Below are 20227 nucleotides of genomic sequence, written 5' to 3' on the forward strand. Positions count from 1 at the left end.
ATGCCAGAGGAGAGGAGAGGAAATGCAAAGATATCTGGTGAAGAGGAGAGATTTGGCTCATTCTGTTGGCCAAATTCTTCACTAAGCTACTGGAGGCCTTTGCATTTCATTCCCAAGCCAGGGCAACAGTGAGCACAGAGATTAAAAAAACACTAGAAATTCCCATTTACTTTAACTGATAGGAACTGGAATCTTTCTAGCCCCTGAGCACCAAAGACCTACAGCCTCTGATGTCATAAATTGCTGGTGTTGCCTTGGCAACCTGACAGGGTTCCTCCCTCCATGATGTCAGAGCAGCGGGTGTTACCTTAAAACCCACAGAGGAACAACTTGCTGCTTTGCTGGGGATCTGTACACATATTGGCGAGGGCCATAGTCAAATCTGTAGGATTCCTAGGTTGGTAGCTTGACCTTGCCTCCCTGCAGCTATTCTTAGCTCTAAATGAAGTCTTGTTTGTGGGCACCTGAGGTTCACTAGAGCCTGCAGGAGCAAAAGGAAAGGATCTCAGGAGACTGGGGCATTGAGGATGGGATGGTAGGACTGAAAGACAGGCAAAGAAGGAAGAGAGTGGAAATGGGCAGTTACAGAATGTGAAAGGAGAAGGGCTTTGTGAGCAGGAAGGAGAGTTACTAAAAATTTAAGATGTAGCTCGCTTTGGGCTTTGGGTTTAGGAATAGACACGAAGCTGGAAATGCAGATTAGAGGGGATAGGAGCCATGTGAGAGCCGTGTGAAGCAGAGATACAGAAAAAGGAAGGATCTTGAATGGAACTTGGCTGTGAAGGTAAAAGTGGGGGTGGGGTGGGGGGACTCTGAGAGAAGCTGTCAGTGAGAGACCCAGGGTTAGTCCTGATGGCCATATGAGCCAGCACTGCCTGTGTCTAGTTTCTGATTGTTTTCTAGCACCTAGCACAATGTCTGTCACACAGGGGATGCTTAATATCTATTGATCAAGATGGTGAATAAATAAGAGGAGGCTAAGGAAGAGGTGCCCGCCTTCCTTTCACCCCAGCTCTCAGGCCTAAGTCTGCATAAATGGGCAAGTTGAGAAAGCAGACACTGGAGGAAAGGACTGGAGGGCAGTTACCAGAAGTGCCTGTGAAACCTGAGGCGGAGAGAAGAGACACTGGGTTAGGGGCACACTCAGAGGCATCCAGGGCTGATTCTAGGAGCTGATCTGGGGAGTCTGCAGAGATCCTGGGAGAAAACATGAATAAACAGTCTTAGAAGCCCAGGAGGAAGATATGAAGGAGTGTTCTTGCCTGGAGAATCCCATGGACGGGGGAGCCTGGTGGGCTGCCGTCTATAGGGTCACACAGAGTCGGACACGACTGAAGCAACTTAGTAGCAGCAGCAGCAGCAGCAGAGAAAGGAGGTGATTTCCAGAAAAGGTTAAGAGTTGTTTCTAAAGACAGATTTGGAGATTTGAATTGGAAGTAGCATCCTTAAAAAAAAAAAAGGAAGTAGCATCCTTAACCCACCCCATTCCCAGTCATGAAACCAATGGAATCTGCCATATGTAAATACGTAAATACACACACATGCATGCGCACAGACATGCTAGCCACAGAGTTCATAAATCAATACAGACCCCAAATCTTGCCCAAATCTAGGCAATTACGAGGAAGTCAGTGTTGGCCAAGTGGGCCAAAAGGCAGAAAGAGGCACAGACTTAGATGCAAGAAGCCCTAAGAGGGAGGGCCTTGACCTCTGACTATGCATTGCGTTGTTGGAGTCTAGAGGTATAGAGTAAAACAGGAGATGGCAAGAGATGCACAGCTCATCACAACTCTGAGATCTGTGAGCAGGCTGCTAAACACAGAAGCCGTAGAGGAAAAGGATGCACCCAGTCAGGAATTATAACTTAACCTGTGCCTGTGGTGAAGAGTCAAAAATGCCCTGAATGGATCAAAGGAATGTAGGAAAGAAGCCCTGGAAGAGAGGTCGCAAAGCCCTGAGGGAGAGCCTGTCTGTAATAAGAATGGCCAGGGCAGCTGGAGAAGGGTCTGGCGGGCGGGGGCCTCCAGCGAGGACGGTGGTGGTGGATGCACTGTCAGCCGCTGCCATGGACTTGGGCAGCTCATATTTTGCAGCAGGCGACAGGCTGTCGACACAGCGGTCCTTTACCTCACCGTTAGAAACTCATTTCATTGATTTTTCCATCTTTCTTCTCTGGCTTCTCAGTCATCCCACCACTCACTTTTCCAGAGCCCCTTGCCTCTCTGTGGAAAGCTCCAGGGGACTGCCTGCCCACCCCTCCTCCACCCTAGGCCAGTGAGATAGGGTGAAGGATTTAGAGGTGCCTTTCAGCACCCTGAGGTAATCCCATTGGCTCTCACTGCCCCCCTCTTACAGGCACACGTGCAGACCAGGGCCTCTGTGTCCACTTGTCTAGGGTACCCAGCTAAGGGGCTGACAGAGCCGAGATCCACCTGTTCTCCTGTCACCAAGCTGTACATACTTGGAAAGACACCTTTTCCTAATCCCTCCCAAGACAGCATGGCACTCCCTCAAAATATCTCTTTCAAAGTCAAATGAGAGAATAGGAGCTGCCTCTGCACTGGGGCAGGAATACAAGGTTCCAGGACGGGAATCACAGCAGGGCCATCCACTGGAACTGTGATGGCACTGGGGCCTGAGCAATTAGAAGGCATAAGTAGCGCTCGGTTTCTGCGGAGAGAAGAGGGCATTCATATGCAATGTGGTCCTGTGTAGCGTGTGGAAGTGCACAGTTGGAAGGGCAGGGGTGGGTAAAGAAATGTTTACTTCCTGTGTAGACATTTCTGCGGTGCCTCCTCCAGTCACAGCCAGCTACCTTCAGTTTCTCCCTTTGGGGCTGGGATTGGGCTAAAGGTCAAGAGTCAATTGTCAGTCATTTGGCTTCTCAGTGGAGGAGGGCAGAGGGTGGGAGGGGAGTGTTAGTCTGTGTTTCCCTGGGGAACTGATGGGGTGAGCACCATTTCCATCCTCAGATTTCTCATTCCCTGTCTTGTCGGTAACACCCTCCCACCCCCCACCGCAAGGCCCTCTGGCCCATCTTTCTCTGGTCTTGGTAAGGTGGTTTCTCTGGAACCCAGTGTGTCTTGAGTCTCTGAGTCTGGATTCTGCTGCTTGCCTTGACTCAGGTGCCTGTCATCCCTTATCACAGTTGTCTTCCTTTCAATCCAGCCATTTCCACCTTCTGTATTACTTTTCTTGCTTGTACCACAGACTCCTTCCTCCCATTCCCTGCGTCACCAGGCTATGTGGTCTTCAAACCTAGAGATAAATCCTAGTGCTTTAGGGACAGGAGTGTGCTTGAGGTTAGGAAAAGGGAAGACTGAGGAAGGCCAAGACAGGGAGTCAGGGAGGCAGGGCAGGGAAGAGTGGGAAAAGGGGAAACCGGGAGAATAGAACAAGAAAGGTATAAACCTTTGGAGCCAGGAGAGCCGGAGGGAAGGCCAAATAATTTAAATGAAAAAGGAGGGCGGTAGGCTGAGGCTGCGAGGACTGCGAAACGGAAGAGAAAAACCCGGAGCCTGACCCCCTGCAGAGAAATGAAGGCCGGGAGGAGGAGGGGAGGCCGAGTGGCTGTGGGAGAGGCTTAAGGCGGAAAAGGCAGGCGGCCGGCTCGGCCTCCGCCTCCGTCCTGAGTTCAAGCCGTGCCGGCTCTGACCCTTGTGGGAGGAACTGAAGTGGCAAATTAACGACGATAATGAAGTCACTGCTCCTTGTTTGTCTTTGCAGGTTTCCCCTTGAGATTTGTCCTTTGGCCAGACGGGGCACCGTGGGGGAGGGGAGGGCCCGCAGCGGGGAAGGGCGGGGGAGGGGAGCGGAGAAGGGGACGGGGGGATGGAGACGCAGCGGACAGACAGACCGGGGGTAGGCAGAGGGAGGGGTAAAGGAAGCCAGGAATGGAGGAGAGGAGGGCAGGGGAGGGAAGCGCGGAAAGATGGGAAGGGAAAGAACAATGGGGAAGGGGAGAGGGAAGCCTGGAAGGAGGAGCAGAGGCCCGGGAGGGAGAGGAGCGGTGGCAAGGGGAAATGGCGAGCCGGAGGGGAAGAACGTGGCCGGGGCTGTGGGAGCTGCAGCTGGCGGGGCTGGGGGCGGGGCCTCATCTCCATCTCTAATGGCTGTGAAATGAGGTTAGCTCCATTAGAGGCGGTGAGAGTGTAACGAGATCACACTCATTAGGGCTGGGCCATCCCAGTAATTACCACCACCCCAAACACGCCCGCGCCAGCCGGGCCACCGCGCACAAACAAGCACGCGGCAGCACACCCGCACAGGACACCCCTACCTTTGAACGGGAAACCCAGGGCCCCAGGGGGTGTAACCGAGAGCCTGGGGGGCCCCTTCGCTAACCCCGAAGAGGTGCCCGGACAAGGCTATAGCCAGGCCCTCGGCCACACATAAGAGCAGAAAGCAGTAAACACACACACACCCCAACTCAGGGAGTTAGGTAGGTGGATGAGCAATTATCGTTCCCATTTATTGATCACATACAAAGTGCCAGTCTCAATAATGATCATCTCAGTGGGCACAACTCTATAAGGAACTATTCCCCATTCTATTTATGAAGAAACAAGCTTTAAGCAACCCACCCTGAGGACATTTACATCATAGGGAACAGAACTAGAATTTGATTCCAGACAATACCATACCGTTTTTTGTTTTTTTTTTTCTTAAGTTCATATTACTATTGAGACTTCCCTGGTGGCTCAGAAGGTAAAAGCGTCTGCCTACAATGCGGGAGACCCAGGTTCGATCCCTGGTTCAGGAAGATCCCCTGGAGAAGGAAATGGCACCCCACTCCAGTACTCTTGCCTGGAAAATCCCATGGACGGAGAAGCCTGGTAGGCTACAATCCATGGGGTTGCAAAGAGTGGGACACGACTGAGTGACTTCACTTTCACTTTTCATATTCATATTCATATTATGAATACACATGTGTAGACTTTCAGAATTTATCACAAATCTGTGGTAGCTATCTCCATTTCACCTCCAGTAGCCAGACAGACACAGACATGCACCCAGAATGGCCAGGGCCCCTGCACAGACAGCAGTGGCCCATCTTACTGTAACAACTGGGAGAAGGCCCTGACAAGCTCAAAGAGCGCGACAGCATGTACGCTCAAGGCAACACACACAAGGGCAGAGGAGCACACTCAGACTCAAAGATCTCATTCAAATACCTACCAGCCCAAGCTTAAAGGCTTACAAATTAACTTGAGAGCAGAGTGCTGGAGTCAGGCTACCTGAGGCCAATCTCAACTCTATTTTCCAAGTAAGAGACCTTGAAAATTACATAACCCATCTAAGTCTGCTGCCATGTTTGTAAATGGGAATGACTAGCTGTATCTATTTTATCAGATTGTAGTGGCAGATTAGGTGACGTGATGCTTCCAGAGGGCTCAGCACAGTACCTGACACATGATAAACATTTAAAGATATTATTTGTTGTTGTTGTTGTTTTAATAGTATTTAAATAGTCATTACCATCACGAGGGTTCATGAGAATCAAAGAACGAGAAGGATTTTATATACACAGCCATTTACAATGGTACCCTTCCACATAATTCTAGAAGAATTGCATGTAATTGTTTTCAAGCTCAGGGAGATCAAAGATCTTCCACAGAGGTACCCCATGCCAGGATCAGACAGGGTCCGGAATCTGAATTCAAGGGTGCAGCCCCCTGTTCTCACTGTGGAGTGCTGATACAGAAGAAGAGTTCGGCGCTGACTTGGTGCGGTTATCTAAACCTGGGTCTCTCCAGTGCGCCTGAAGACCACACAGCTCCGCACACTGCTGTCCTAACACTTCAGCATCATTGAGGGAGACACATTGGCAAGAGGCTCCTGTTCTCTCTGGGACATCCTCAACTCCAGCAGCCGGCATGCTGCGGCACATCTCAGCAAAGTGACGCAAGTGTGCACGGATGTCCCTCTCTGCTTGTGGTTTTAATCTGTAGCTTCCCTTTTAGCCCCGTCTCCTCCCTCCCTCCCCCATCTTCTTCTTCTCAGCCTCTCCTTTCTCCTCACACCCCACCTATGTCCCTTCTGCCTACCTTCAGCATCTTGCAAAGTGTAAGAGATAACCTCCTTGCTCCATCCTTCTCAGTGGGGACAGGCCCCTGCCCAATATGATGCCAAAGCTGGGAGGTCTTGAGGAGACTCTGATTGCAGTATTTACCTGTGCAGATCAAGACCCAACTCCCTGCCCCTTCCCTACCTCTCCCTCCCTTTTCCCTCCCTCCTCTTATCTGCCTTGGCTGTCCCTTTCTTCACTCTCTCTGATACTCCTTTCCCTGCCTGCCTCAATCCCTGCCATTCTTATTTTCTCTCTTTTGGACAAAACTTCTCTTGCACAAAGTACACACTCCCTAAATGTTGGGGTGCTGGGGAGAGATCTAAAAGAGATAGGTAGAATTAAAATGGAGGAATAGGAATACCTTTTTTGTTGTTTTCTTTTTAAATATAGAAGGTGAGCTTTAGAGACAGAGGCAGTGATAATTTTAATGCAGGGAGAAGACATAATAGTTTTGATCCAAGTGTGAACCTGGGCAGAGCTTCCAGTCTCTGGTTCGGGATAATGGGGTGTATCTAGACCCAGCCATCAAGAGGGCCTATGAGAAATGAACACTGCTGCTGGGCAGACTAGATTGAAATCCTACTCAACAAAGAATTGCCCTCAGTTAAAGGGCAGAGATGAGAGGAAGAGGCCAGGTCAAGAAGGGGCAAGACCGAAAGAAAGCATTGGCCTAGCTGTACACATCTTGCCCAGCTCTTCGGGGAGAGGTGGGGTGGGATGAGGTGCAGTGCAGGGAAAGCCAGAGAGAAGGAAAGGAACTGACCTGATGGACACCAGTATGGGCACTTTTCACATGTTACCTGCACTAGTCTTCACAAAAGCCGGGTGAGCACAGCTGTGTGATCCTGCAGATGCACTGGAGAGACCCAGGCTCAGCAAAGGACACGAAGCCAGCTCTGAACCCTTCTGTGTGAGCACTCTAGAGGGCCAGGGAGTTTCCAGGTGAGGAAACAGACTGGATAAGTAACTTACCAAGGTTGCACGGCTGGTGAGTGGGGACAGCCAGGACTGAACCTGGGTCTGCATGAATCCTTAGCCCATGTTCTTCCACTGCCTTAGAAAAGAAATCTCATCTGGTTAGAATTTATTTGCTGTTGGTACCAACTGATCCCCCTAATGTGGGCTCACAGACTCCCATCTTCCCCTTCCCTCTGTGGCTGCCTCTTGAAAGCAACAGGTTGAAACCAAAAGGAGAGAAAGGCGGGACAAAGTGAATGTGGAGGGGGCAGCTTGGAGTCAGGGGTTTCAGAGAACGAAAGGAAAGTTCCCCAAAACGGGCTCTAAGGAAGGAGAATAGATGGAACAATTGAAAAGTTGGCAAACAAGTCTAGAGGGCTCTGACTGGAAATCACTGTATGCAAATTGTAAGCAAATATGTCTGGTGCCCTCTGGCTGACTTTGCTGGGAAGGACTTTGCCCTGCCAGTGGGTTTGAAGAAAAGTGAGGAGAGGCTTTGTTTTTAAAAGGAGGGGAGCTGGGAGGAGAAAGCCACTGTTTCACCAGGCAGGCCTGTCCCCTCCTCAGTGATGTTCCCTTTGTAGCCACTAGGGAGCATTCCTGTCGCTTTCCCGCTCCAGCTCTGCCCGAGATGGGAGGGGCTCCAGCTCCAGAGCGAGCGCCCCTGGCCAGCCTGGCCCCTTGGTGAGGGGCACATTCCTTCCTCAGGCCTCACTTCTTTGGTCCTTCCTTTGCCCTTGTCCCTTTGGCTCCTTAATTCTCAAGATTCTGAGGTCTGTTCTGCCAAGTGTGGTCTCAGAGACCCCCCTTTGCGGTTTTCCGCTTCACATCCAAGCCTTTCTGTCACTCTCGTAACATCTTCAGTAGCTCTCAGGCCCTACAGGCTGTACTGAAGGTTCCTGGAAGTTCCCTGGCTTCTTCCTGTTCTAAGTACAGTGTATCTGCCCCCCTGAACAGTGAGGGCATATCAAGAAGTAGGAATTCTTGTCCAGCTCTTTACAGGGTGCTTCTCGGCCCTCCTCCCGTTGAGGAATATCTGTTCAGAGACTCTCATGATGGGGCAGCTAGCAGCGCCATCCCCCGACCTGGCCACGAAATTTGAAAGCAGCACTCCATCCTTTCCTGCTCACCTTGAGGAACAGCCAGGGAGTGGGGTCTGCACCGAGGAAGAGAGAGGCAATACCAAAACCAATCTCTTGTCTCCCACAGCTTCCTCTCCATCTTCCCCTCTCTCCCCACCCTGTGAGGGAAGGAAGCGTTAGGGAAGGAGATGGAATGGAGGGGCACCGAGGGAGCTCTGGAGACTGAGGGCCATTTTGGAGCTGGAAGATTCATCTCCGGGGATGACTACACCCTCAGAACTCTCCACCCTCCCTTGGCTCCAGGCCTGCCTCCTCCCATCCCCCTCGGTGGCAGCAGCCTTGTAATTTAAAGCTCTCTCTGTCGCCTCTAATGTGATCCTCTCGTTTTATTGACTCTCTCTGCCGTCTGTGGCGCCCCTTCACATCAATCTCTGCTCTAATCACACCGCCACCACCGCCTGCTCTGTCTCCCCTAACCCCTCTCCTTAGGGCCCCCGGCCCTCGCCTCTACCCAGGTCCTTCCTTTTGACTGCCCCCACTTACACCCTGCACCTGATTTGCCCTCTTCCTCCTTCCGTCCTCCACACACAGGAATGCCAAGACCTTTGAGGACTTGCCTTCTCCCTAGCCCCACAGCTAAGATGTACCCTGAGGGAGAGGAGAGGCCCTTAAGGAAAGCCTGGAACCACAGCAGGGATGTCCGTGGTCTGAGGGAGAACAGGACTCTGGTCCTGGGGGTGGTGAGTGGGGACCTGTTATCTGGTTCCATGCTACGGTCCATGGGCTCGCAAAGAGTCGGACACGACTTAGAGACTGAACATCTCCAGAAGGAGGTGAAAACTGAGGTCAAGATAGGAAGGGCAAAGAAAGGGTCACAGAGCGGGGCAGAAGAAAGGATTGAGGCGGAGGAAAATGGAAGGAGGGGAAAAAGTGAAAAAAAAATAATTGCTGCAGTTAAAGGTTTGTAATAAATAGTGGGTGATGGGGGAAGCACAGAGAAGAAAGGGGGAGAGGGGAGTGGGGGGGCGGAGATGCACTGAGGCAGAGATAAATTTGCAATTGAAATTCTTTCCTGTTGAGGAGGAGGGGGGAGGTGGGGAAGAGATTTGCAATTTTAAACAGCTGCAGACCTACCCTCCCTGCACTGATCCAGGTCTCACCCACTAGCTAGCCCAAAGCTAAGCTCCTTTGGTTTCTAGCTAGGAATGAGCTGTGTCTTTCTTCTGTCCTGGGAAGTAGAAGCTTGGAGAGAGGATTTGGGGCTTAGGCCCTCGTAGCCCTCCTCTGCAGTGTGATATAGAGTTGTGAGTCTGGGGCTAGGGAGAATTTGCTGATGGACCTGAGGTGGGCCAGCAGGGACATAGCACCCACCATGTTCAGCCCTCAGCGTCTTTTGCCAAGCCTCAGCTCTTCCTAGCAGGTGAGCCCCCATTATGGGGGTGACAGTGGAAAATCAGGCCCTCCAGTCCAGCACATGTATCCCCCACTTCCCCCTGCTCCCCAACGATTCCATAGGAGGAATGCCTGTATCCCACAAATTCAGGGCTTCTGCTTTCTAGTTATCTAAGATAACACCCCCCACCACCTTCCAATTCCTTTACTTCCCTGTTAGTTCTCCAGCCCCCCCAACCCCCCACCCTTGGCCCAGGTGCTGATTTGAATTTTCATTAGCATGCGGAGCCAGCCCCACGCGGAGCTCCTTAATGGCTCCTACTCTGACTTCACGCCTGGCTGGTCCCCCAGGAGGAGGAAAGTGGGAATGGAGGCTTCCAGGCTGACTGGGGCCAGATGGAGGACCCATTCCAAATCAAGGAATCTGAAGGTGAGGGTAAGACGTGGTCCAAGCAGGGAGAAGCCCCACCAGCCCCACCACTTTCTGGAAACACTCTGGCCTGAGCACTAAAGGTTTAATCATTAGGGACCTGCTGATACTACAAACTGAAGAGGAGTTAGGACACGTGGGACACTGAGAGGTATGGGGAGGTGAGGCGTGGGAAACTGCTGAGTTAGGCGGGGAACCAAGATTAAAAAGTTTGGGAGCAGCATGCAGAGCTGGGTAGTTTTAATCAGCTGGAGGGAGCTCAGGAATCCTGGTTTCTAGACTTGGAGGCTCATTTTGCCCGTACTCTGTCTGAGGGCCAGTCCCAGTAGAGGGCGGAGCCCAGGCCACAGCTTTGGGGTCTAGCTCTGCGCCCCACCAGTCCTTTTCTAGTTTCACTTTGGAACTTCGTGACAGTCAGCAGCTCATTCAGCCTCTCTTTCTTGGTCACCCATTAAATAAGGTTGCAGTGCGGGGACCATAGTATATGTACCTTGACAGCTTAATATTACTGTTACTTTTTTTGTTTTAATCTCTGGGGAGGAGGATTATCTCATATAAGCGTTTGTCTTTCAACTGGCCAAGAAGCTCCCACCTGTGACCAGAGATGGATCTGGAAGGCATCTGAGAGTAGCATGGGGTCTGCGGGCCAGAGGAAATTCACTGTGGCCTCTCTGGCAAGAGGATCTTGACTTAGGGAAATTACCTCTTCAGGGTGTAGAAAATCTGAGGGTCTTTTCCAAAGTTCATCTACTCAACAGATACGTATGGATATGTGGCAGGCATCTTTCTTGGTACCCATGATGGAACAATCAATAAACCAGAGTTTCTGCTCTCATGGAATTCAGTTTCTAGAAGGGAAAAATAAGGAAACCAGGAAATATCAGCTAGTGATAGATCTCTGGAGAAAACAGACCCCCCAGGCTATGTTAGCTTCTGTAGAGAGGGGAGGCCTATTGGAAGAGGTGCTGTTTAAGCAGACAGGACAAGGAGCCGCTGGGCAGAGACTGGGGGAAGAGCACTGCAGGCAGAGTCAACAGCTCTGGCCAGCGGCTAAGGTGGGGATGAACTTGCTGTGTTTGAGGAACGAAGAACGTCAGTGGGCTGGCGCTGGCCAGCCAGGTGGGGTGGAGAGTATTAAAGATATGCTGGAAGTAGGCAGGTGCCGGATCAAATAGGCCTTTTTGTAGATCAGGGAGTGGAGTTTGGGTTTTATTCACAGTGCAGTGAGAAATCACTGATGGGTTGTAAGAATATAGTATGGTTTACATTTTGAAAGGTGATTATAATGTCTGAATTTTGCTTTGAAACAATACAGGGAAAGGGGAAGTGCCTGATGATACAGATGAAACAAGACTGGCCCCGAGTTAACAAGCTCCTAATATACAGCACAGGGAACTATATTCAGTATCCTGTGATAAACCATAAAGGAAGAGAATATAAAAAAAGAATGTATATATGTATATAGCTGGGTAACTTTGCTGTATATCAGAGATTGACTCAACATTATAAATCAATTATATTTCAGTTAAAAAACAAAAACAAAACAGGGACTTCCCTGGGGGTCCAGTGGCTAAGATTGTGCACTCCCAATGCAGGGGGCCCAGCTTCAATCCCTGGTCAGGGAACTAGATCCTGCATGCAGCAGCTAAGAGCTGGTGCAGCCAAATAAATTAATTAATTTTAAAAAACCCACATTGGCCCAAGTTTGAAGACTGTTGAAGCTGGGTGATCAGTAAAAACAAAGGGATTCCTTATATTTGGTCTATCTTTATGTTTGGCATTTGTCATAATTAAGAATTAAATAATTAAATGAAGGGTCATTCTGAGTGGAAGGAGGGGCTGTAGTGGAAATGGAGGCCAACGTGGAGTCTCTTGCACTAGTTTAGGAAAGAGACAGCTGTGGCTTTGGCCAAGGTGGTGCTCGTGGGGAGGATGAATGGAGGACTGAGCTCACTTGAGAGGTTACTGTCGAATGGCCTGCCTGTGGGCGGGGGTGAGAGGAAACTTTGGGTTTTTAGCATAAGCAACCAGATAAATGTGCTACCAATTTTTGAGATAGGAGAGATGGAGAGGAACAAGTTCTGGGCAGAAGTAGAGTTCTGACTTTGGACATGTTGAGTCTGAAGTCTGTTAGACACTAATGAAGCTTCAGGTTGGCAAATGGGTACTTGAATGGTGCTGAGGGAAGAGGGTGGGCCTGGAGTATCGGGAGAATCAGCTGCCTGGCTGAGTGTCTCTCCTGCCACCTCACTGCTCCGCTCTCTCCATGTCTCCCCAACAGGGTCCTGGCTGTCACGCTGAAATGAACCCCCAGCTCTCCTCCGTCTGCCATGGCCACCCTTAACCTGTCCTCTGACACTGGCACCACCCCCTCCCCTGGACATGATGCCCCGTCCCTGCCTCTGGACACCTCCTCCCCCAGCACCCCTTCTGATCCTGTCACCAAAGATCCCCCTGATGCCCCCTCCCCCTCTGAGAGCATGAGGTCCTTGGAGGCAGGGGGGCAGCCCCTGGAGTCAGGCTGTGGCCTCGTCCCACCAAAGGAGATAGGGGAGCCCCAGGAGGAGCCTGGCTGTGGTGGCTTCCCACCAAAGGACCTGGGGGTGGATGAGGACAAGGAGCAGGAGGAGGAGGAGGAGGGAGAGCTCCCTCCTGTGGATCTGAGTGACCACTTATTCTTCACAACTGGAGGTGAGGCCTGCCTAGTGGCCAAGCTGTTCCCGGCAGGTGACAGTGAGCTCCCATTACCAAAGGGCTTCCCCCGGGGTGAGGCAGGCGTCAAGCAAGAGTCCAGCCTGCCCCTCCTTGCCCACCTGCCCCCTGTACACCTCACTGCCCTTCACGTCCAACATGGCTTTGACCCAATCCAAGGCTTTAGCTCTTCTGACCAAATTCTGTCCCATGATACCTCAGCGCCATCTCCGGCCACCTGTGAGGGAAGGGACGGAGCCTTCTGGAGCTACCAGCTGGCTCCAAACCCACCCGGAGATCCCAAAGATGGCCCCACGGGGAGCAGGGGAGGAGACCCCAGGGCACTCTTCTGGCTCTGCCTCCTGTGCCGCCTGGGGTTCAGCAGGCACCAGGCCTTTGTGGGTCACACACGGTCTCACGGGGTGAAGCTAACCGCTGCTCAACACCAGGGCCTGCTGGGCAACCCAGCCGTGCTCCAGGAGGGGGACGAGGCCTGCATGGCCCTGCTGAGCTTCCTGGAACCAAATCTGCCTGCTCGCCCTTTAGAGAGACCCCTTGACAACAGCAGCACCGTGAACGCGGAAGCCAATGCAGCCCAGACCAAGAACGGGCCCCCTATGGCAGAAGCCCAGGCCCCTGTCCCGCCCATGGACGAAGTCATGGCCCTTAGCCCACCCTCTCCCGAGACCACTCCAGCCACCTGGGACCCCAGCCCAACCCAAGCCAAAGAATCACCAACACTGGCAGGCGAGGCGGGGCCAGACTGGTTCCCTGAGGGGCATGAGGAAGATGGCGGGCTCTGCCCCCCACTCAACCAAAGCTCACCCGCCTCCAAGGAGGGGGGCACTCTCCCTGCCCTGGGGGGCTCCCCTGAAGACCCTGGCGACCCGGCCCAGCCCTATCGCCTGGCCGATGACTACAGCCTGGCCCCGTCAGCCTTCCAGGGCCTCAGCCTGTCCAGCCACATGTCTCTGCTGCACTCACGCAACTCTTGCAAGACGCTCAAGTGTCCCAAGTGCAACTGGCACTACAAGTACCAGCAGACCCTGGACGTGCACATGCGGGAGAAGCACCCTGAGAGCAACAGCCACTGCAGCTACTGTACTGCAGGGGGCGCACACCCCCGCCTCGCCCGGGGAGAGAGCTACAACTGCGGCTACAAGCCCTACCGCTGCGAGGTCTGCAACTACTCCACCACCACCAAGGGCAACCTCAGCATCCACATGCAGTCTGACAAGCACCTGGCCAACCTGCAGGGCTTCCAGGCTGGGCCCGGGGGCCAGGGGAGCCCCCAGGAAGCCGTGGTCCCGCCCCCTGCAGGGGACAAGGAGCCCAAGACCAAGTCATCGTGGCAGTGCAAGGTGTGCAGCTATGAGACCAACATCTCCCGCAACCTGCGCATCCACATGACCTCTGAGAAGCACCTGCAGAACGTCCTCATGCTCCACCAGGGGCTGCCGCTGGGCCTGCCGCCTGGGCTGGTGGGGCCCAGCCCCCCTCCCCAGGCGGGGGCTGCCCCTGCCACCCCCCCTGACCTCTTTCAGTACTTTGGACCCCAGGCCCTAGGGCAGCCTCAGGCTCCCTTGCCTGGCCCCGGGCTGAGGCCAGACAAGCCCCTGGAAGCCCAGCTGCTTCTCAATGGCTTCCACCACCTTGGAGCGCCTGCCCGCAAGTTCCCTGCACCTGGTAAGCTCCCTGGGTGCTCTCCTCTTTTCCCTTCCCCAGGGCCAAACTTGGTTCCCTGCTTTCTCCTGAGGGCCAGCACCCCTACCCTTAGTTAATGCCAGCTCCCTCAGCACCCACCCCTCCATTGCCACACAGCAAGCTAATCCTGCCCCATTCCTTCCCAGGGTCACTAACCTGTCTCTGTTCCCTAGCCCCTGGAAGCCCTTCCCCAGACACCCACCTGCCTCAAAGTCAGCTCCTGGGAGCCTTGTCTGACGGGCTGCCCACCTCGCCGCCCCCAGACGACAGCCCGTCCCTGAAGGTGTTCCGCTGCCTGGTGTGCCAGGCCTTCAGCACAGACAGCCTGGAGCTGCTGCTCTACCACTGCAGCATGGGCCGGAGCCTCCCGGAGGCCGAGTGGAAGGAGGTGGCCGGTGACACCCACCGCTGCAAGCTCTGCTGCTATGGCACCCAGCTCAAGGCCAACTTCCAACTCCACCTCAAGACCGACAAACATGCTCAGAAGTACCAGCTGGCAGCCCACCTGAGGGAGGGGGGTGGGGCCATGGGCACGCCCTCTCCAGTGCCTCTGGGAGATGGGGCTCCTTATGGCTCTGTCCCCACCTTGCACCTGCGCTGCAACATCTGTGACTTTGAGTCCAACAGCAAGGAGAAGATGCAGCTGCATGCCCGGGGGGCAGCCCACGAAGAGAACAGCCAGATCTATAAGGTGAGAGTGGGGCAGGAAGGTCTGGAATCCAAAGGCCACTGCGCAGAGCCTGGGGGAGAGAGAGGAAGAAAAGGGGACTGGGATGGAGTGAGGAGATGCAGAGTGAGAAAGTGATAAAAACCCAGGGGAGCGGAATTGCAGAAGGCCCGGGCACCAGGGTGAAAGCTATTTGGAGTCAGATGTGGAGAAAGAGAACAAGGATGGTGGATTCTGACCAGGTGACTCCAGTACTTTATTCGGCTTTTCTGATGTTTGGGACTAGGGGGGAGGGTTCTCACGTCTGCTCAGTCCATCTCGTCACCAGAAGTTCAAGAAGACAGAACCGATTCTATTTGTACAACTAGGAGGAAATCCAGGATTGGTGGGAGGAAGAAAGGGAGGCGAGGGAGCAAAAGCAGTCACACTAAGGTGGCCAAAGGAAAGAAAAGGGCTCAAAAGGGAGGAAGGGACGTGGGGGTGCTGCCGCTGGTCAGGCTCCCCTGGGGGAAGCAGAGGAGCCCCCTGGACTCCGGGGCATCCGTCCTTCTGGGCCTGAGCAGCCTCTTTCCGTGCTTTCAGTTTCTGCTGGAGATGGAGGGGACCGCGACCGCGGGGCCGGAACTGGGGCTGTTCCGCTGCCTGCTGTGTGCCTGGGAGACGCCCTCCCGCCTCGCGGTGCTGCAGCACCTGCGGGCACCTGCCCACCGCGACGCCCAGGCCCAGCGGCGCCTGCAGCTACTACAGAGCGGCCCCGCGACTGACGAGGGGCTCCCGGCTCTTCAGAGCATCCTGAGCTTCAGCCATGGGCAGCTCCGGCCTCGCGGTGAGGAAGAGGGGACAGGAGAGGAAGGGAAGGGCAGCCCGGGCGGGAGTGGGGGGCCCAGGAGAGAGTGGCACAGGGATGAGAAACGGGTCTGTGCGCAGTCCAGAGCAAGTGGAAAGGTGCCGTGAAGGGTGCTAAAACTGGCTTTCAGGAACGCTGGGGCAGCCGGGGGGAGTGGGGAAGAGAGGCTATTGGAGGAGAAAGAAGAGCAGAGCAGAGATTTTGCGGGGTGGAGAAATAGAGCAGGGAGGGAGGTGAGAAGGAACCACCCAGTGACTCTGAGTAGTGACCTGTGTGCTTACAGTGCTGGCGGGGTTGAGGGTTGGGGGGTGGCAGGAGCTGGTTGGAAAGGAGGAAGGAGAAGAACAGAAAAACAATAGACAGCTTTGGGCTGGGCCAGGACTCGTCTGAAGGAGGTGGGAGCCAGGGGCATGGCCCAAAGGCAGCAGGATGGGATGCTCTTGATGAGCTCCCCAGCCTCTTCCTGTCTCCGAGGAGCTCTTCAGCCCCAAGGCTGGGCTTAAGGGTCCCCCTTAGGCAGCTGAGGTTGTACTAGAGAGACTGGGAATAGCCTGCCGGGTACCACTGATCCAGGCAGTGCAGAAGAGCCTGAAAGGGACTCTGAGACGTGGGCACAGGCGTCTGGGCTTTGCAGGGGCCGGTGGTGGGTGAGGGTGAGGGCACAGGCAGCAAGAACCAGGAACAGGCAGCATTGACTGGTGCTAATTGAATTGCCAATACGCTGGCTGGAGTTAAGTGCCGGAGGGGCCCAGATCAATAGCTAACGATTCTGGCGCAGGGCTGAATGGAGTTAAGGAACTTTAACACTTTAATTAGGCCGCCACCGAAAATAAATTCCTACACATCTGTCAATTCTTGCTTGAGTGGTAATCTCCTTTCCCAGCCAGACCTGCCGCCTCCTACTCACCACAGCTGCTTCCCTTCAACCTCACCTCCCCACTTTGGTGCTTCTCACTACATTTCTGGGCTCCCTTGCTTCCAGGATCAGTCAAGACAGGGAGCTGAGTTTGTTCTTGTTCCTGTCTACTGCTGGGCTTGTTCCCTCGTCTTTAAGTTTCCAGGCTAGACTCACAAAGATTTCTTGGGCCCTGCAGAAGGAAATGGCAATCCACTCCAGTATTCTTGCCGGGGAAATCCCATGGACAGGAGTCTGGCAAGCAACAGTTCAAGGGGTCACAAAAGAATAGGCTACAACTTAGCGACTAAAACAACAGTAACCAGTCCTAACACTGTAATTTTGCCCCTCATTCTCTGTATTTCTTTTCGGCAGCTTTTTGTCTTCTCCTGCCTACTGATTCATCTACCCATTTTCTCCTTCATTGCCTGGCCGCTTGTCCTGCTTCCTCTGCCCTTTTTCTTTCCTTCTGTAGTGCTTCATCCTTTTAAATTGACTCTCCCTTCATCCTACACAGGGAAGACTCCTGTCACCCTCTTAGCTGGGCCACCCACCCCTGAGAAAGATGCCCAGAGTAAGACAGAACAGTTGGGTGAGTTGCTCATCTGGTCCATTTTTCCCTCCATCCCTTGTCCTCCTCACCACTCCCCAACACCTGCCCCACAATTCTCATACATTCTGAGGTGCTCATGGAACCTCTTGGTAATCCAGACACCCAGCAAGGCCTCCTGTCTAGAAGGAGCTACCATGATCAAAAGAAATGGCTCATCAGAGGGAAGGGAGGTGGAGCCACAGAGAGCTGGGTGCTTCCGCCCTCTGGCCATCCCGCCAGCCTGGGGTCAGCCCTGCCAAGCCCTGCTCCCTGCATGAGCGCAGTTCTGTAGTTTTCTGCTCTTTCTCCCTTTCTCCAGGGCCCACCCTCTACCTTGCAAGCCCTGCACTACAAATCAGACCATCTTAAGGGCCCGGGGTCTGTGAAAGGAAGAGGGAGGGCTGTCACAGTCTCTGAATCTCTCTTTTCATCTTCAGTTTCTGAAGAGGCAGAGAACAAGACTGGCCCTCTTGGAGACAGTGCCAACCAGACCACGGTCAGAACTGGGGTAACGGGGAAGAGCTGGGGGGGCTCTGATTTTACTGAGATCTGCTCACACTCTAAAGGCTCAACTGTAGATCTTTACAGACAAGGGATTTCAGACCAAAGGTAGACTTAATTTTGTCATGCCTGTGACTCCTGTCACTCTGAATACAATTCTGCACCTAGGTCTGGTTGCAGATGTGAGCACAGCGGACCCTGAGGGGTGGAGCACAAGGGGGATAACAAACAGGAAGCGATGGTGGGAATTCGAGGGAAAGGTGACGAAAGAAACTGTTCTGAGGGGAGGAAAGACTGGAAGTGGATGGAGGGAGGGAAGAAAGAAATGAAGAGAGAAAGGCAAAACTAAAACATTAGCTGCTGCCCAGTTCTTTATTTCTGTTGGGAGCAGAAAGATGAGACATGAAGTTCACCTCCTTGAGAGCCCTGGGTGGCGCTGCCCTGGCACCTCCTTCCTTGGGCAGAGGAACTAACCCATTGACCCAGGTGATCAGACAGCAAGCTCTGCCAGTCTGGATGCCTACCTAGGCAGGACCCAAGGGTAATTTAGGTTGACTCTGGGGGGATCCCCAGCCTCTGGTCCTGAGGTGCCACCCCTGCCTCCCATCTCTCCAATCTGGACCGCACACCCCGTGTGTGTTACGACTGCAGACACTGCAGTAACGGCGTATGTCCTCAGCTCCCTTGCATCCTGACTTCAAGATGTCCGCTCCCAGGCCTGAGTGCATTAAGCTGAGCATCTGGATACCCTTCCATTCTGGCCATTCCCTCCCTGATGTGCAGTCCTGGACCAATGGCACTGGCATCGGGAGGAAGTGAGCCGGGAAGACAGAAATGCAGGCTGGAGGTCAGGCAGTCAGGTGACGAAGGCGGAAGCAGAGGGGCCTCCCCGCCCCACCCTCTGGAGGTGTGGGCAGGAATGTGCCAGCCAAGCCAGGCCAGAATTCTCCTGGGCCACTGGGGGAGCTGTCGTGTTTGTTTACATTAAAAAGGAAAGGGGAGAAAAAGGCAGGCGGAGAATGTGGGAGCTGCTGAGTCTCTGAGGGAGAATGAGGCGGCTTCTGAGCAGACAGGTAGGGAGCGCCCGCTCCTCAGAGAGGCAGAGCGGGCAGGGAGCCTGTGGGGTCCAGGAAGTGCCACAGGGGAGGGGGGCCATTTCACGGAGGAGATACAGGCAGGGCAGGGGCAGGTAAGAAAAGAAAACTAAACCAGAGGGGTAGGGACAGGGCCCTGTGTCGGCTGGAGACCTGAGCAGGCAGCAGAGACGGAGCAAGAGGAACCGGGATGAAGGAGACCGGAGCAGAGGGCAGGCTGAGGAAGGCAGGCTAGGGCAATTCAGCCTGGGCCTTTGGTCCCGTGGGAGAGAAGCGAGGGCGGAGTCAGCTTTCAGGACTGGGGCTCCTCCTCCATCAGGAGTGGGGGGACCCAGCCATGTCCACAAACCCCAGGGCCCAGAGGTGGTGGGGCCCTCCCATCCCTGACACCCCGCCTGTGTGCCCCCAGGCATTCTGCTGCCCATTCTGCAGCTTCCTGAGCCCGGAGTCCGAGCAGGTGAGGGCTCACGCGCTCTCCCAACACGCGGTGCAGCCCACATTCCGGTGCCCGCTATGCCAGGAGCAGCTGGTGGGCCGGCCTGCCCTGCACTTCCACCTCAGCCACCTCCACAACGTGGTGCCCGAGTGTGTGGAGAGGCTGCTGCTCGTGGTGAGTCCGGGGGGCGGGGGCCAGCAGCTGTGTGGCTGGGAGTGTGTGCTGAAGGAAGTGGCTCTGTGGGGATCTGACAGGAGTTGAGAGCTGGAGGCAACCTGGGGGCTGAACCTGTCCAGCAGCCTCTGCTCGCTGGTGAGGAAGCACCACTGAGGCGTGCCAGGAGCTGGCTTCCACTGCAGGCACGGCTGAGGCTGTAGGACAGCAGAGGCCGCAGCCAGGGGTTAGGTGGGAAATTAGAGGAGCCTGGAGCTAGGCTGGGCACGACCAGGTGTGGAGCCGGGGGGTCTGGAGTAGAGGGCCAGTAGGGGGAAGTCACTGACCTGTCTTCCATCTCAGGCCACAACTGTAGAGATGACCCTGACGACCAAAGTGCTGCCCGGGCCTGCTCTAAGCCCTCTGGGGGATGGCCCAGAGCCCCCCTCTCCCGCACCTGAGCCTGTGCCCAGCAGAGCCCAAGCCGCAGGTAAGGATTGGATGGCAGACCTCCCAAGGTGGCAGGAAAGGGGACCTGGGGTCCTTGAACAAAGTAGATCTGAAGACAGCCGAGGCAAGGACCATGTGTGCTAAGCCCCTTCAGTCGTGTCCAACTCTCTGTGACCCCATGGACTGTAGCCCGCTGGGCTCCTCTGTCCATGGGGATTCCCAGGCAAGACTACTGGAGTGGGTTGCCATGCCCTCCTCCAGAGGAT

General features: G+C 54.3%; 1 protein-coding gene across 3 annotated transcripts in view; it reads left to right on the forward strand.

Moving 5' to 3' along the window:
• ZFHX2 (zinc finger homeobox 2) overlaps positions 1 to 20227 on the forward strand; it is a 29042-nt gene that overhangs the window by 2920 nt on the left and 5895 nt on the right. The window contains exons 1-8 of one of the 3 annotated variants that reach the window (XM_027553264.1): positions 4847 to 7012; positions 12213 to 14308; positions 14500 to 15017; positions 15576 to 15819; positions 17253 to 17327; positions 17765 to 17823; positions 19332 to 19532; positions 19875 to 20001. In XM_027553264.1, coding sequence (XP_027409065.1) covers positions 12262 to 14308; positions 14500 to 15017; positions 15576 to 15819; positions 17253 to 17327; positions 17765 to 17823; positions 19332 to 19532; positions 19875 to 20001 — 3271 coding nt within the window. In that variant the 5' untranslated portion in view covers positions 4847 to 7012; positions 12213 to 12261. Of the gene's footprint in view, positions 1 to 4846; positions 7013 to 12212; positions 14309 to 14499; positions 15018 to 15575; positions 15820 to 17252; positions 17328 to 17764; positions 17824 to 19331; positions 19533 to 19874; positions 20002 to 20227 lie in introns of those variants that run through there. The other 2 variants (XM_027553263.1, XM_027553265.1) reach the window with 2 other exon arrangements.

The sequence above is a fragment of the Bos indicus x Bos taurus genome, chromosome 10 (assembly GCF_003369695.1).
Source record: "Bos indicus x Bos taurus breed Angus x Brahman F1 hybrid chromosome 10, Bos_hybrid_MaternalHap_v2.0, whole genome shotgun sequence".
NCBI classification, from domain to species: domain Eukaryota; kingdom Metazoa; phylum Chordata; class Mammalia; order Artiodactyla; family Bovidae; genus Bos; species Bos indicus x Bos taurus.